The sequence below is a fragment of the Pteropus vampyrus genome, unplaced genomic scaffold (assembly GCF_000151845.1).
Source record: "Pteropus vampyrus isolate Shadow unplaced genomic scaffold, Pvam_2.0 Scaffold142, whole genome shotgun sequence".
Classification (NCBI taxonomy): domain Eukaryota; kingdom Metazoa; phylum Chordata; class Mammalia; order Chiroptera; family Pteropodidae; genus Pteropus; species Pteropus vampyrus.
This window is the reverse complement of record NW_011888923.1, coordinates 1,651,863-1,668,512: the sequence shown is the minus strand read 5'-3', so window position 1 is coordinate 1,668,512 and position 16,650 is coordinate 1,651,863. Positions and strand designations below refer to the sequence as shown.

At 43.5% G+C, this 16,650-nt stretch overlaps 1 protein-coding gene across 5 annotated transcripts in view; it reads left to right on the top strand.

The window, feature by feature from the left end:
- The window catches only part of LOC111744844 (calmodulin-binding transcription activator 1-like), a 73,170-nt gene that overhangs the window by 22,934 nt on the left and 33,586 nt on the right, over positions 1-16,650 (top strand). For all 5 annotated transcript variants that reach the window (XM_023535597.1, XM_023535599.1, XM_023535595.1 and 2 more), the window contains exons 2-3: positions 3,658-3,727; positions 8,586-8,704. In XM_023535597.1, the coding sequence (XP_023391365.1) occupies positions 3,658-3,727; positions 8,586-8,704 (189 nt within the window). The remainder of the gene's footprint in view (positions 1-3,657; positions 3,728-8,585; positions 8,705-16,650) is intronic.

The following is a 16,650-nucleotide window of genomic DNA, read 5'->3' as shown; positions in this document are numbered from 1 at the left end:
TTGCCTCTAACTTGATAGTGTACTTTTTGAAGGCAGGTGATCTATTTTACAGAGCGTCTGTATCTCCCCTCTTGGTCACTTCTAGAGACACTGGACACTACAAATGAACCATTCCTGTAGTTGCTTTTGATTATCTCGCTCGGATATTCAGGTATAATTTCGCATTCCAGTTTGTGTTGACAGACAGAAGTCCTTACTTAGTCTATTAGGAATTCATGGCGTGGTGGGGTCGAGGAATGTTGGGACTGGAAGGGTCTTTTTTAGATCTAATTCCTGATCTTCCAGGTCATCTGGTTCCTGATACTCAAGGCGCAGCCCCATGTCACGACATGGGCTTCCCCCACCCGCTCCGGCTTCCTAGAGGCACAGTCCAGGCTCCACTCAGCTGGGGAGTCAGAGTCGGCCCTTAACAAGATGCTCACATGACCCGCATGCACACTGAAGTTGGAGTCGCACTGCTCGAGATCACCCTCCCGTTTTACTCTTGAGAAAGCTGGGGAGTCAGAGAGTTGCCCGAGTCACACAGCGTTCTGTTTCAGCGGCTCCCATCCTTGGCTACATCTTGGAATCACTTGGGAACCTTTAAAAAGTACTGATGCCTGGGACCCATCCCCACATATTCTGCCTCAACTGGTCAGGGTCGCAGCCTGGGCATCAGAATTTGAGAGAGCTCCCTAGCCGAGGGTCGCACAGCCCCGCTGACAGCCGTGCATCCGGTGGGCGGGGGCGTGCGGGTTCCCACCGCTGCAGCCCCGCCGCCCTCCGCCGTGCGCGTCCAGAAACAGCGCTCTTCCTGCCCCGTGTCGCCAGCGTGCTCCACCCCAGTTTCTTTCCTGCACCGCGTGTCTCTCACTGGCATGTACCCTACAAGAAGGACCCTCTTCTGTCTTGTTTACTGCTGGGTCCCAGCCCCTAGGACAGCGTCTGGCACAGGTCAGGTATTCTTTTAATATTTGTAGGACAGAAGGAAGGAGTCAGGATAAAGAGGGATGCATCCCATGGGAGGCCACTCAGACGGCCCCGGCAGGGCTGAACGGGGTCAGTGGAAGGCTCCGGAAGGCTGTGAAGTCCAAGTGGAAACCAGGAGTCATGCGGGGAGGTCAGGGAGGTTAGTGGGAGGACTTGGACCTTGACCTGTCTGACCTTGGAGCTTGTTCTTTCCCCGTCCTCGCGCTGTCCCGCGGACGGAGAGGTCAGCCGTCTGTCACCGGCTTCGCAGCTGGGGCAGCTCAGCGGGGCCGCAGGGCTCCAGCTCTGCAGACCCTCGGATTGGGGGTCCTCCCCCGACGCTGAATATGGTGAACAAGTCTCCAGGGGTTCAGTGAAAGGACCTACCTAGCTCAGAGCCTGGCCCTGGGTATGTAATACAAGGGAGCTATTTCTTCTGTGAGTTTCCTGTGTTTTAGGCACATTCGCTTTGAGAACCTGGTTATTTTCAGGACAGAAAGACTTTCGATTTCACTCTCAACTCATGTGCATTTCTGTCCTGGTGAAGTTAGCTATTAAGACTTTGTCTATTATGCCCGTGCTGTAGACAGATCATGTTGCTCATGATATTTCTGTTACATCTGCTATTTTTGGTGTTTCATTTCTCTGGTTGTTAACTTGGTATGTTTGGCCACTAATTTACCTATCACCAAACTTTGGAGTCAGGTGTAAAAGCTCTATTTTTGAAGTCTTTATTAGTGTGTCCCGCTGCACATTAGTGAGTTTTAAAACTTTCGATGACTAGACCTTTGTTAAGGTGTCTTGGTAAATGGTAAACTTACGCTGTCTTTTTTGGGGAATAGGAAGCCTGAAAATGCTAAGGCTTAAGACATTCTTTTAACATTACAAAATTTCAAGCTTTGATTCAGAAGCCGCATTAAGAGGAGATGTTGCATTAATACGGTTGGAGGCTGTCACCGGCACCTCTTGCACGTGTCACATGAAGTCAGTGTCGCTGTCTTACGTGAACCGCTTTTTATGATGTGCCCTCATTCCGTGCTTATGGTCATGGGAAGAAAGTGCTGATGAATTTTCCAAAGGCTGTGTGGAGTCTGAGGTTTGCCCAGAGTTCTTGGGGAGAGTCCTCGGGCCCAGATGTGACCACAGGTGGTGAATCAGTAGTTACCACTATTTATTAAACAAATAGAAGGACAGTAAAAGTCCCGGAACAAGAATTTTCCAGAAGCAGAAAATAAATAATTAGGGAGCTGATGGTTATCCTGGGCGCCAGGAGTCACATGGTGGAGAAGGACTTTTCTATGGCAAAGCACTTGATCATGGACGGAAGGGAAAGGAACATTAACAATTCATGGAAATCAAGTTTAATCAGATTTCAACACTTTTTGGCACAAAAAAATTCAGGCCATCTTCAGTTTGCTCTTAGAAAATGTTAACGTTGTTAAAGATCATCCTTATCGACTGTAGTAACAACAGCATTTTATATTCACGTGATTCTTCTGAATGCAAAGCGCTGTTGTACGCACTCCCCCCGTTTAATTCTCCCCGTGGCCCTGTGGGCTGGGAGAGTGAGGTATCATCTCTACCTTTTATGAGGTAAAACAGAGGTTCAGTTACTTTCCCAAGGATGACAAGTAAGTGGGAGAGCTGAGCTTTTTTGTATTTTAAATATAAAGCGTTGAGGTAGTTGAACTTGTAAACCCTTGATTTTCTAAGTATATAAGTGTGTGGTTTATAATACAGGATGAATAATCCCCAAATTTAATACTGCAACCGAACGAAAAGGATATTCTGATATTCTTCTGACTGAAAGTAATTGGCTGGCAAGACTCACAGAAGTTTTTTCCCCTTTCTTAAAAGTTATCGTGTAGATTTTGTATGAACACTTTAATTTTATCGGCACGAAGCAGCCTGATGGCAGACACCTGGTCTTCCAACTTCTTCCTGACCTTCTCCACCTGCCATACTGTTAGTTGGCACTCAGTAGATTGTTTTGAATGAGTCGGGTGTTGGGCTTACTGTTGGGAAATGGTTAATAATGTCCGAATGCGGACTGACCTGCAGAATGAACATGGCATTGATTCTTCTCAGTAAAATTTACCGTGTGTACACCACGTGTGCTCCATATTTAAAAAAAAAATCACACAAGTAATACGTGTTCCCAGCGTATGTCTTTTTTTACACACACATATTTTAAATTTTGAAACACTCTTAAGCCTACAGAAAAATTACAGGTAGCGTGCAAAGAACTCGTTCCCCTCCGAACTATGTGAGAATAAGTTTCCGATATGCTCCATCACCCTCAGATACTCTTGTATTTCCCACCAACGAGAACGTTCTCCGTAAGCGCGACACAGTAATCCAGTCAGGACGTGGATGACGAGACAGCTCTTGCTCTAGTCCTCCTGGCCTGTCACCAGCCCAGCGGCAGCCTTCGTACACGGAGGTCCAGCCGGAACCCTGGGCGGGTCTCCCTCGGCTGTCTCCTCCGCCTCCTTCAGCACACGACAGTTGTCAGGCCTTTGATTCTCACGACCTCGACACTCCTGCAGAGCGCAGGCCGGTCCTGTCGTAGGGTGTCCTCGCGGGGGTGCGTCTGGTGGCTCCTCGCGGTTAGATGCAGGTCGCGCATCCTTGGCAGGGAGACCACAGAAGAGCCAGTGTGTGTCTTTTGCAAAGATTAGTTTTACATTTTATTTTCTGTTTCCTTAGAGCGTTTCCCAAAGTGTATTCTGCGGAACTAGCACCTACTGTGTTCTCAACACCGTGCCACCTCTAGAAGGTAGGACTCGACAAGCTTTTGACTTAAAGGAAGGGGTGGGCTTGGCAGCGAGAGCGTTGCTGTCCTTGCAGTGTGGTGACACTGGCCCGTGAGCAGGGCTGAGAGGACCCGGTTCTGCCTGTGACTTGCTGTGTGATCTTCGATGAGTTACTTAATCCTTTTGGAGGCAGCGAAATGATACTCCCCACATTAAGTCTCTGCGAGGATTGAAAACGGCAGAGGGTCTAACCACATGGCATCCAAAGCGCCCTGCAAATGTCAGATGCCAGTACGCGAGTTCTGTAATTCTGGTGTCACATTCCGGGCGACCTAGAGTAGAAGTCGTGTGGGAAAAGCCACAGGTCATGTTTGAGTCCCATTCGGGCCACTTCCTAGCTGTGGATCTTGGGCAAATTAATCCGAACCTCTGGTTCTTCCTCTAAAATGGGGGCGGATAATTATGCCTCGATGGGTTATTCTGAGGATTAAATGAGAGAACGCCATGTAAAATCCGTCCCGGATGCCTGACAGAGTCCCACAGCTGCTTACTCCCTCACAAGTAGTAAAAAATGGATCTGCTTGATCCCATGTAGCTCAGACTGAAATTTAATCAGACGAAGCGGGAGAAGATGCCTCGACCCAAACCGAAGTGGTCCATTGCAAGGCTCCCGTGTCCCCATTCATCTGCCCCTTCTCGCCCCATGTATTTTTAGATTGAAAACGTGAATGCAGATAAATAGACGTTTATGGAGCCTGAGTTATGAGTTGACCTGGCCGGAGATTTGGTAGTATGATTGACAGGAAGAGGGTAAAACTAGGCCCCCTGAAAACAAAGGATAACATATGCCGATCACACATTCTCAGGAGAGGAAAGGGTTATTAAATAGCAAAACTAGTTACATTTTTCTATTAAAAAACGATTCATTTTGTTTTTTATTAACCTTTAAAATTAGTTTGGATAATTACAACCGAGTTTAATTCAGTTTGCAGAGTCTTTTTGGGAAAGAATAAAGAGAAATCATGCTAATCAATGCTTGGCACATAGTTGGTGCTTAATTAATATTTATTTTGGATGAACAGTGATTTGAAGGTCTTACGTTAGTAATGGCAGTGTTCGCTGCTGTGAGCACTGTGCTGACTTGGACGTAACAATATGTGGTTATGTTTTCCTGAATCAGTTCCTATCCTACTAATTAGATCTAAGCACATAATAATTAGAGCTAAACAGAAAATTGTAGAGCTTCCTTTTAATTTTACCACTCCAAGTTGTTGATCAAATATATTCCCAATAAGATTTAGCAATTTGACGTGCTGTTATACCAACTTATTTTGAACAGTTTGGTCTAGAGGTTGAGAGATTAATCATAATCAACTTGATTGAATAACAGTGTGATTACCCACAGAACCGAAATTATTTAATTTTTATTAATTATGAATCAAAATAAAATGGATACATCATTTCCAGGTTAGAGTTAATAAAGTTACAATTCACCTTGCAGAAGTCAGCAGTGTGTTCCAAGAAAAAGGTCAAATACATCTCTTTGGATTAAAAAAAAGAAAGGATTTGGTAATGCGAATCCCGATTTTTTGAAATCAGACCTGCAAACAAGAATTCTACTTTTTGCCAGATTAAACGAATGAGCATTTCTGTACATTTAAGAAAGTTTTAGTTAAATTATACTATGTCTCTAAAATTATTATTTGGAAAATTTTTGAAGGTTGACTGGAAAGGATGGTCCATTCACTAGAATAAGAGCTGTCAGCCGAGCAAGTCATTTGTCAGTCTCAAGAGCTTCACTGGTTATTTTTATTGTGAAGGAGCTTAGAAAACTATTCCGTAAAGTCATATATCATACATGCGTATTTTGCTAGATAATGATAATGAAATGTTTCACCGTATTTGGTTGACACTTCCAGTTTGCAATGTCACAGTTTAACTGTTTGCATTAAATACTGAGATGCGTTTGAAACCAGTGTATACCTACTGTTATTGTTAGCTAAAGATATTATTACAATCCTTGTACGGAGACAAGGGTTTAACAACTGGCACATGTATTTATCTAATTACCGTATCATTTATAGTTACTCCAAAAACATGAAAAACCAGCTTTTAATTAAAAAACAGTTTTATACAGTATAGCCGTGTGAGCAGTTCTTTTCCAATGTAAAAGCAAAGTTACTTTTTATTACACTTTAACTGCAAAAAACTGAAATTTGAAAATGAGAGTTTTCAAAACATTTTGCCTGTTCGAGTTCCTAATATTCTTTTCCCAGTATTAAAATTGCCATCTTCATAATGCACAGTGGGAAAATTTACCCTTTGTATGTTTCTTAAAAACATCCAATTTATATTCAGCATGAACCTAAAATTCTGGAAATAGCACAGTTTAAAAACTGATTAAGGGGAACTCATTGGCCTGTCATACTCCCCTTCCTTTTGAACCCATGGCCGTACATCCCCATAAAGTGCTATATTTAGGAACTTGATTGAGACAGTGCTTACACGGCCATTTTCCTTTTCCTCCGAAAGCCTTCAGGCCAATTCACTGCTGCCTGATGCGGTATCAGAGCGGAAGACAGTTCTGTAGCAGTTACTTGTGCTGTTGAGAAGAGTCCTCCCCACCCCACCCCCATGCGTCCACATGCAGGACAAGACACATGTATGTACATATGCATACGCTCTATATGCCACAGGACAGCTGGTTCCTTGAGGACCGATAATTGACATCAGGCTGTGATCACGCACAGAAATAGAAGCCAAGGTTTAATAATCTGTTATTATTGTTCAGATTTATATTTTAAATCGTTTTCTCAGAGATAGGACAGGTCACATACAGCTCAGGGTACGCCCATTGATTGAACACCTAGCGTAGTACAGTTTTCATAAAAGGCACCCTGCAAATGGTGGATGTTTGAATTGAGAATAGATTTTAGAGTTTCACCTCTACATTCAGAACTGTACACATCATGGAAGGTTTTAAAAAATGAGAAGAAAACCGCTTTAAGAGAAGAGAGAAGGGAAGGCGGCGAGGGCTCCTGAGTTGTGGAGTTCTGTGCTTTAAAGTTTTATGGCCCGTGGCCCCTCCCTCGGAGGATGAAGTGTGGGGTGCGTAAGCACCTGAAGTTACAAGGGTTTTATAGGGTGTAATTAATACAGGACTTTCTTTGAACTTTCTCCCAGTCGAACACATTTTTGGTTTCATAGCAAGGTTTTTAAAAAGTTTAATTTTATTTACTATCAAATTAAAATTTTGGATTCTTAAAAGCAGCCAGTTTTGAAGTTTTTCAAGTTTTTATACTGCTCATAGAAATAGAGGATGGGCATTATAATTCAATTGGTTGTGTGGTTCATGGACCAAATAAGATTTAGTACGCTAACACTCTCCTAAGCTCCTCCTATAAAATATCTCCATATGATGTAGTAAATTTTTTTAGACTTTATTTCTATGCCCAGTATTTTCCTGTTAAGATCTTTTCCTTGAGAAGAAATGTGTAAATCAGATGAAAAATGTTTGGAGAGGATTTTATTGTGACTGTAGAAGATATTTATTCTTTTATGTTTTTTACATATTCAAAAAAATAGACTATGCTAAACATTAGAGTAAATGACTCGGAAAATAAGTCGTATTTCACCTTTACCTTTATTAACTAAGACCTGTATGCCTACATAAGGCTGTTTAATTGTAAGATATTTTAAATCATTGGATGACAGTAAATTCTATAGGGACTTGTGCCTGGAGGAGAGTTAGAGGTTATCGATTCTCCTTGATTTGGGAAAACCGAAAATATTAAGTAACTTACCCAAGGTCACACAATTAGAAAGTAGCAGAACTGGGCCAGAATCCTGGACTCTTAATTTGGAGTTCAGCGTTTTTATTATACCTTACTAATATCAGAAGAAGTTGTCTCATCCGAGACTTTCTGGAGCAAATTGTCTCTAGTGTTTAATGCATTGCTCCTTAGAACCTGGTTATGCATTGTACCCCTTGGATGTTGGGGCTTCCATTTAGTGTTCAACAAAATCGGAGTGGGTAATTTGAAACTTTGACCTAAATTATGCCCCCAAACTGGCAAGAACTTTTGAGCTAGGCAAAGGGACCCTGTTACAGCAATGAAACAGGAAATGATATGCAAATTAATAAATGAATGCAATCCTACATAAAGGAAATGATCTCTTCTAGAAAGTATCAGAGAGATCAATTATCAGATAGTGAGACATACCATCAAGTCTGAAAGTAATGGACTTTTACTAATCTGGGAGAGTTGTATTTTGATGAACTGTATTAACGGTATGATATGTATATGTAAATCAAGTTAATTAAAATGGTATGTTTTTGCATGTAGGCTAGAATGGCCAGCCTCTGTACTACCTAGATAGCTAATTGCAGATTCGAATTCCTTATGCTTATAAGATTTGTAATTTGCTTTCGAAAGGAGAAGTCTCATTTGTATTCTAGGGGATGAAGTAGTATTAGTTTATGAATACAAGAGTTGTATTTTATTATAATTCTTCTTCCCTAAAAAACTGAAAACTGTTTCAACTGGTCAGTAGAAGATTTCTGGGTTTTGTGAGGTTCAGTCCTTTCGCAATTTTGATGTACTTCAGGGAATCCTGGTGAAAGAATCTTTAAAAGTAAGGCCTGGCCTCGGGCAGCTGCTGGGGTAGTCCCTGTCCGCTTGCTTGCCTGACTTTAGAGCCTCTGGACCAGATCCTGCTGCCATCTGTCCCTTAAGTGTGCAAACGGGTGTCGTAACTAAGAGGAGCGGGGCCCCTGGTCTCACGCTGACTAAACTGAGCTGCGTTTCTGACCTTGCCAGTATACTTTACAGGAGATTTTCTCTATTATTTTCTCTGAATTTATTGTTTTCTTCTTTATAGATGATCATGGGAACAGCAATAGTAGTCATGTAAAAATCTTTTTACCGAAAAAGCTGCTTGAATGTCTGCCGAAATGTTCAAGTTTACCCAAAGAGAGGCACCGTTGGAACACTAATGAGGTAGATAAATTTCTATTTTTAGGGGTGTAATTTCTTGAAGGGCAAACTTCTTAGGTCATTTTGCATAGTACTATTTTATATTAGCTTTAAATTCACAATATTGAACTAGGAAGTTGTAAATGAGAATATAAATCTGGATTTGACAGAAACCGATATGTTTTCCTGAACTATCTCTGATCTGCTTGGCTTGCGTTGAAACTATAAACTGTGCACGCTGACTGACTTACTAAGGTGGCATGAGTTCCTATATTTGTGTTTTCCTGCATTTTGGCGTCTTGCATTTGGTGATTAACTCTGCCTGCATCTCCATGGAACATCAGTGTGTATGTCATGAATGAGTAAAGACACAGCCCAGTGTCCACATGACGTGCAGCGTCTTGACGGTGTGACGTTTCCATAGAACTGGGGAGGGCGGGCATCTTACTAGCAAAACGGCTCTTAGGCCTCTGTGGTGAAGGGAGTTTGCGTGGAGAATGAAGTGGTTAACCATGACGATAGGAAGTTTTACAAAGCATGAAGGCCGTGTGGTAGATTGTATATCTGGCATCGCATTAGAAAGAAGGTTGATGAAGTAGATGAAGCTGATGAAGTAGAACGAATAAAAAGTTTTATTTTTTGGACGATCTTTTTTGTAGATCTTAATTGGGGGAGTTTTAATAGGAGGGATGGATTGCTTTGTCTCATTCTGAAATCTGAATATTTGAATTTAGGGTAATACTCATTTAGCGTGGTCATGAGAATTGGCTGTGTGTCCATCACTTTGGGAATTTTATTCCTTTAATTCAAATGGCTGGAATTACTGGTTTTGCAGAGTTGGTCTAAATCAGTTGGTGTTGCTGGTTCAACATTTACTTCCAAGTTTAGTTAAATATAACACCCAGCCCTGTATCGGGCGCGCAGTTTGTTAAGAGAGATGAGAAGACAATCGTTGCTGCCTGTTTACCCTTATTTTTTTAAAGATTATTTCGCTCTTCTTGATGCTTTGATTTGAGTTAGAGAATGCTTCGATTTGAGTTATAAGAGGTTACATGGATGAAGGTCTCTATGCTTATCCCAGCTGACAGATTTACATGCTCACTAGAACCTCAAAGCTTTGTTACCTTATCTCAACTGATTTAAATTTTTTTCAAGTATATATATTTTGATTATTTGCATAAATTACATTTTCCCCTCAGAATGCTTCGCTTTGGCAAACGTTAGCTAGTTTAGAGGCCTGTTGTTTTAATCAGTCATTTATTAACTATTTCAAACATTTTAGACAGGAAAACAAAGTAAATATGCTGAAAATTAGTCTTCATCGTAGATCGTTACTCTATCAGCAAAATAGTATGATTTGGGAGCCATTCAGGAGGTCACAGCTAGGTCTTGAATTATTTAAAACCTCAGTGTGTTTCTTAGCGTTCCCTGAAACATGGATTCGAGACCATAGTATTATATATTAGCTCCAGTTTATTTATAAACGTAACAAAACACATAACAGCGATGTATTTTATTCAGCGTTATAGTTTATATGAAATTGGCCATTTTTTAAATTATGACTTGAAATTATATTTGAAACCGGCAGTTGCTTAATGAATTAAAATCGGTGGTCTTAAGAATCTTATAAAGCTGGAGGTAAGAGTGTCAGAAACTTATTTGGTGGATTATTTAGGCCATCGGTTTTCAAACCTCTTTGGTTTGGAGCTTCTGAGCGTAACCCTTCCACTTTCCTGTGTGTGTTTACCTCTAAATTTTTGACATGTTCCATTTTAATATTTTAGATAAATTATCAAACACCCAATAAGGCATATTTATAAAAGACAAGGTTAAAAGGAAAACAGAAGTAGTTCCGTGTTTCGTCCCGGGACCCCAGGACGCAGAAGTTCCTGGAAACCACTGGCTTAGGTCACGTGATGCTGAAGTCCAAGTGCAAAGCGGGAAACCACGCCCTCTGTGCCCGGTGAGGTGTGAAGCCGGGCCCGAGGCGTGCAGACCCCTGGCGGAACACGGGAGGGGAATGTGCTCCTGAGGGCCAGCGGTGGCAGCGGAGGGTGGCAGCAGAGGGGACTCGGCTGGCAGCGGCAGGCGTTCCCGGTGATCCTTCTCTCGGTTACTTGTCAGCTCAACCCCGAGAAGCGAATTGGAGGGCCGGCCCACGTTTCTGCGTGGAGGACCTGGGCTTCTTTTCTTGTCTGTGTTTGGCTTTGGGAAGAATAGGGGAATCTTAGAGCGACAGCAGAAGGCGCAGATTAGGAGCCGTTGTTAACTCTGGTGGTGTGTGGCCATGGGGACTGTCACTTTCTTTTTTGACTGGCTTGGGAAGCAGGAGGAACGAAACCATCAGTGCCCCGATTCGGCACTCCTTTGATCTGCTGGGCGTTGTCATCTTCCCACGTCCTCAGCCTGCCATCCTTCGTGTTGGCACCAAAATCTGAAGGAAACGTACTTCGTGGACTCGCCTCACAGGCTTGGTGGCCCTTTGGAAGGCAGAGTGCCTTTAGTCAGTCACCCCGGAGACAGATGTCGCCCTGCTGCCACCGTGAGGGGCCCGGCGTCCCTCTGGAGAGGGAGCAGAGCGCTGTGTTTGATGGGGGACCTCTTGAAGTGGTCGGCTGGTGTTCAGGAGCTGTCGCGTGGAACGGCGTTTCTTTAGGTCCCCCTCACAGGGACAAGGCACTGTCACCGGGAGAGGTGTTTGGGAACAAGAGCAGTCGAGAGCACGGCTGATTCGTGTTTTCCATCTAACTCTCTGCACAGCATATGTTCGCGATGTAGACTGGCGGCCGGAGATGCCTGTGTGAGATGTCAGCTGTCATCTGTGTCCATGTCCGTGTCCCACGTCTCTCCCCCTCTCTCCCTCTCTCCTGGGTGTGCACAGTTGAATTCCTGGGTATAATGTACTTTGGAGAAATTCCTTTACTCAGAACTGTGTTTTAATATTTGCGATTATTTGAGAAGACCCAACTTTTATGCTGTGTGTATTTGGTGAGAGAGGGAGAGTGAGTTCGTGCTCGTTCAGATGCTGCCATTTATGGAGCACTCGTTCTTTGCTGGTGACCGGGTGCCGTATATAATTATTTCTAAGCCTTATAACAGTCTTACAAGATGCGTCATATTTCCATTTACAGACGAGGGCGGGTTGGTAAAAAGTGGTTACGTAATCTGGTCGAGATAGGACACTTGATAGGGCCTGTCTCCCTGAGCTTAATTCTTCTGTGTTGCTTGTTAATTCTTAGGAACGTTCATTCTGTTGTGTGTTGACTAGGCTTTTAAAGACCCGTGACCATGTTACTGTGCTCGGCAAAACCAGCCTGTGGTTTGGTTTTGGATTAGTTTGCGGGTCCTTAGGCACACATTTGGTAAAGCCGAAAGGAAGACTGTTAGGTGGTGGAGAGGTCTCGAGGCCTAGTTAAGCTGCTCTTGATCTTTCTAACTCTCTGGGATAGGTAGAAGCTCCTGCCCTTCTCGAATGCTATTTGCAATCGCAAAATAAGCGTTGTCTCTCAAAACAAATCAGTTTTAGAAGATGCTTTCTGCACCACACACACGCTTCCCGCAGGTTCTGAAGTCGATAAAGGACATGGTAACATAATCATGGCAGCTAACGTTTATCGAACAGCTGCTGTATGCTAGATGTTACGGGGTCCTTCACATGAATAACCTCCTTTACTGCTTGAATTAATCCTGCGCGATAGGTTTTGTGACTGTCTTCATAGCATAGATGAAGAAATTTGGGTGGTGGGACTGGGTGCGGTCCCCCAGCCTGGGTTTGGAGCCTCAGCCCGCTACAGTTCTGTCCTCAGGAATACTTTCCAACACTTGCCCAAGGTCCCGCAGCTGTTGAGTGGCTTTTCTTTCTTTTCGTTTTATAGACTTCTTCGGCTTCTTTGTAGCTTGCATTTTCAAGTATTATACATAAACTTAATGTATTTTTGCATGAAGATTTAAAAAAACACCAAAACCTCATTTCTTAGGGCAGCACTTTTGGTTGTTAATAGTGAATATTGATATGTGGGCTCCAGGTAATGAAGAAGATATATTAAAAGTAAAAATTTTGTACCTCTGGGTAACTGGAGGTTAGGCCTGATTTTTATATCCAGGGCAGGGGAGAAAGAATGTATTAAACACAGAGCACATTTGTCAGAGAACCAACTCTTATTTATAATCAGCTTGGTATTCACATCTTCATTAGGTGAACGGTTATAAGGTTTATGCATTTTAAGTTAATATTTTTAAGGCCCAGAGCCAGAAATTATTATGCTAATGCAACCTTCTGATTGCACAAATGACTACTTCATAATTACACATATTAGTACTCCATATACGTTGTGGGGACTGAAATTTCTTTTGTTTAGTCGTTAATTAGCTGTTTGACTTAAAGTAGCGCTCCAGCCTTCTGCGGTCGCCAAGTCTGAGTTTCCAGCGGCGTCCCCACCAAGGCAAAGCTGAGGGAGGACCACGGACCCGTCGTAACGAACGTCTGCCCCTTGAATGCATTCCGGTCATTTCTGTGTGCTATTGTTTTTGAACTATTGATGCTCGTTTGTTTTTTTCTCTAATATAAAGTTCCTCTGAGTAAGCAAACAAAATAGAAATCTGGTTCGTGCTGATCTTTAAGTCACGTCAAAGGTTTTTAGTTGGTGGCAGCTTTAGTTTTAATGGTCAGAGTGTCAGCGTACAGAGCAGTGTGGCTGCAGACGGGTGTATTTGAAGCCAAACCCCAGAAACCGAAGGACCCCCCCCCCGAAATATAAAGCTTTTTATAGGGAGAGAATCCCTCTTTTAAATCTTGAATACTTTTTTCCAACTTTTTATATTTAGGCAAGAAAAATAAACTTGAAGACCATGAGAATTATTAAATTATATTTCATCGAAGTTGTTTGGTTTTAACAAGAAGCCACCTTACCTTTTAAAATTTCTTTAATCTTTTTTTTTGTGCGTATAGGCATATGTTCTTGCGTGTTTTTGTATTTTTGATTCTTCTCTTTGTATAACTTACAAAGTTCTATGTTTAGGGAAGTGATTTTTCAGTGATTGGTTTTGCTAGTGGAGTTATATGTTATCTTTTTGCAGCATAGACCCACATTTTTGGGGGGATCACTTAGGACTCCTCAAATTTCCAAAATGTGAACTGAAGTGCGTGTAACACTCCGATTGCACCGGCGGAGGACGCACTTCCGCCCTGATGGCTTGGGGAGCAGTTACCCCGAGGCGCGGTGTCCCCCCGCCCGCGTTGGCAGTGCCCTCGTGGGAATACTCCGAGCAGGGCCTCCGTCCAGGCGGGGCCCTCCCGCTTACATCGCACATTGGAAGATGCAGACGTGAGCGCAGAGGGCCAGGTTTTGAGAGCGACACCATTTGATTTTTGAATGCAGTATCTGGTACCAAACTTCAAATTAAATGTGAGGATTTTGTAGCAGTTGGGTTAATACAGTTCTTCTGTTGAACTTAGTTCGAAGCGAGGCGAAGGGCGTGCGTGCCCCTCCGCCGGACAGCCTGCATCGGTGGTGGCGGCAGAGGCAGAGGGGACGTTGGAGTAAAGCAAGGCCGGTGGGGAGGGATCAGTGCAGGGAGGTCTGGCCCCGATGAATGCCTGGTAAGAGCAGCGGATCTTACCTGCAGAGAGTAGAATAATGTTTCTAAAATTCGAATAAGATGCCGAAGAACTTTTTCTTTAAAGGAAGAGAATTCCTGTGGACCCACCTCAGTTTTGACCAAAACTTCTTTTTATTATGATATTACTTTAAAATATAGCATTTAGAAGAATACTTGGCCCATGGCCAGTGTTCAGTAAATATTTGTCGAATGGATGAAATATGTAAAAACACAGAAAACTCAGTATAAATTTCTTAATTCTTGGAGTTCTTCTATAAATATCAAACTCAAATAGATACATACATTGCATAAAAACAAACCACAAAACTAATAAAATTTATATTAACAACATTAATTAAATGCAGTGGATGACTTGCCAAAACTAAATTGTCTCTTGCAACATGAGTATAATACTGACTGTTCTCAGGCAGGTTCTTTTGAATTTGGCACGTGGCTCTGTCACGTGCCCTGAAGTCACCCCACCCCTGTCTCCCACTGAACTATTCGGAAACTGCTTTTTGCTCAGCAAGCATTTTTACATGTCTGCCTAACGTTAGGCCTTGGCGCAGATATATCATTTATTCTTAAGTTCACTTCTGGTTCTTGTCATTAGTCCAAGAACAACTTAAATGACCCTGTCGGGTACCCAGGCGATTGTCATCACAGGTCATAAACTTGAGCAGTGAATTTGTGTGTTGGAATACGTTTGCTATGGGTTTTGCTCTTTCAGATTGTAAATTAAATTCAGATGGGAAGTTCAGACTTTTTACTGAACCCAAGATCACTGATCTCTTGGAGAGGGTAAGGACATGGAACTGGCAGGTGTCGTCTCGGCTCTGCCACCAGTCAGCTGGGTGTCCGGTGAGACACCTGCCTGGCCTCTCTGGAGTCTTTGGTGGTTGTGCTGAGACGTTTAGAGGTTCGCCTTCCGCATGGCTCCCCGTGTGGGCTAGGTCACGGTCGCTTTCGGAGTCGTTGGGGACTGTGGGAACTTCAGGTAGGTGTAGCTTGGCAGTCCATTTATTTTTTACTGTTAATCATCTCTTCATTCACTTTTGTTTTCCAAATGTGCAATGCAGTGGTCTTTAGTGAAGACACCATGATCCGATTGTACTACATTCATCAGCTGACAGCTAGGAGGGTTCTATCCTCTAGACTTGGTGGGGGTGGCACCCTCAGGGGCACGCAGCCCCTTTTCAGGCTTCCAGGTTCTTCTGTAGTATCTTCTCCAAGTTTCATGACCTGTCTCGCACTGGACTTGAAATTTGAGCAGTGTCCTTTTTGCCCAGGTCTTAACATATAGCGCTGTTTCCTGAGATTGTTTTTAAAAAAATATTAAAGTGCAAACGAGGATCCAGTTTGGTCCCATGTTTTTCTGAGTTGGATGAAAAGGGCTTAAGTGGAGTTTCTAGTTGCATTAAAACTGTGCATTGTGTGGACTCTTTATCGATGGGCTTCGCGGGGCTAAAATGTCTCACCTTTGTCAGTGGTGGTGGGAGACGGTGGTGGTGGTGCCTTTCCCTAAGGAGAAGAAGCTGAGAGGGACGAGGGAGAGCACAGTAAGGCTGGCGCTCCTTAGCTTAGTGGTTTTCAGGCCGAGCTGCACCTGGACACTGGCCTTGTTAAAACGCAGGTGGCTGGGCTCCGCCCCCGAGGGGAGGTCTGGGGTAGAGGCTGGGTGGGCGCCATTTCTACCAAGTTTCAGTAAAACCCACCTGGATGAAGAAGCCCAGCCTCCTAGGACTTTCCGATGCGGTCTGAGCTCTGCTGCCTCCACGGCTCAGGTGCGTCTGGTGCTGCGGCTGCAGCTGAGCTGTCCAGGGTCCCCTTCTCTAGTCTCGCACCTACGAGGCAGGGAGTCGGACGTTCGGCATTGACCTAGCGTATTTGTTACTGTCTGGGTGCAGAGGAAGCCCTTTCCGAGTGTGGGTGGCAGTGGTAGGGGTGTGTGGAGGCATAGTCCAATTTTTGTGATCTTTTTTGAAGAGGTAGCACGATGGATAATCTCCACCTTTTCCATCTTCGTAACACATAGCTGAAAACAGCAGAACCCTAAAGCCGAATGCCATTCTACCTGCCTGCCTACCTGTCTACCCGCTTTCCAGTCTTTCCGGCACTACTTACCAAATGTTCCTAATGATAAATTCTGTTTTCTTGGTAGTTATGAAGTTCAGTTGAAGATTTTAAAAGAAGTTCCTGAAATATGACCTAAGTTTCCAGTTTTAATGCTTTTAGAAAGCTGGAAAAAATAGGAAAAAAAATCACAAAGAGAAGTCCTTTCTAGGTGGTCGAGAAAGCACAGGGGTGGGCTGGGGTGAGCGCAGCGACAGCTGAGCGTGTGCGTGGGACAGCGCTTCCTCCGTGCGGGAGAA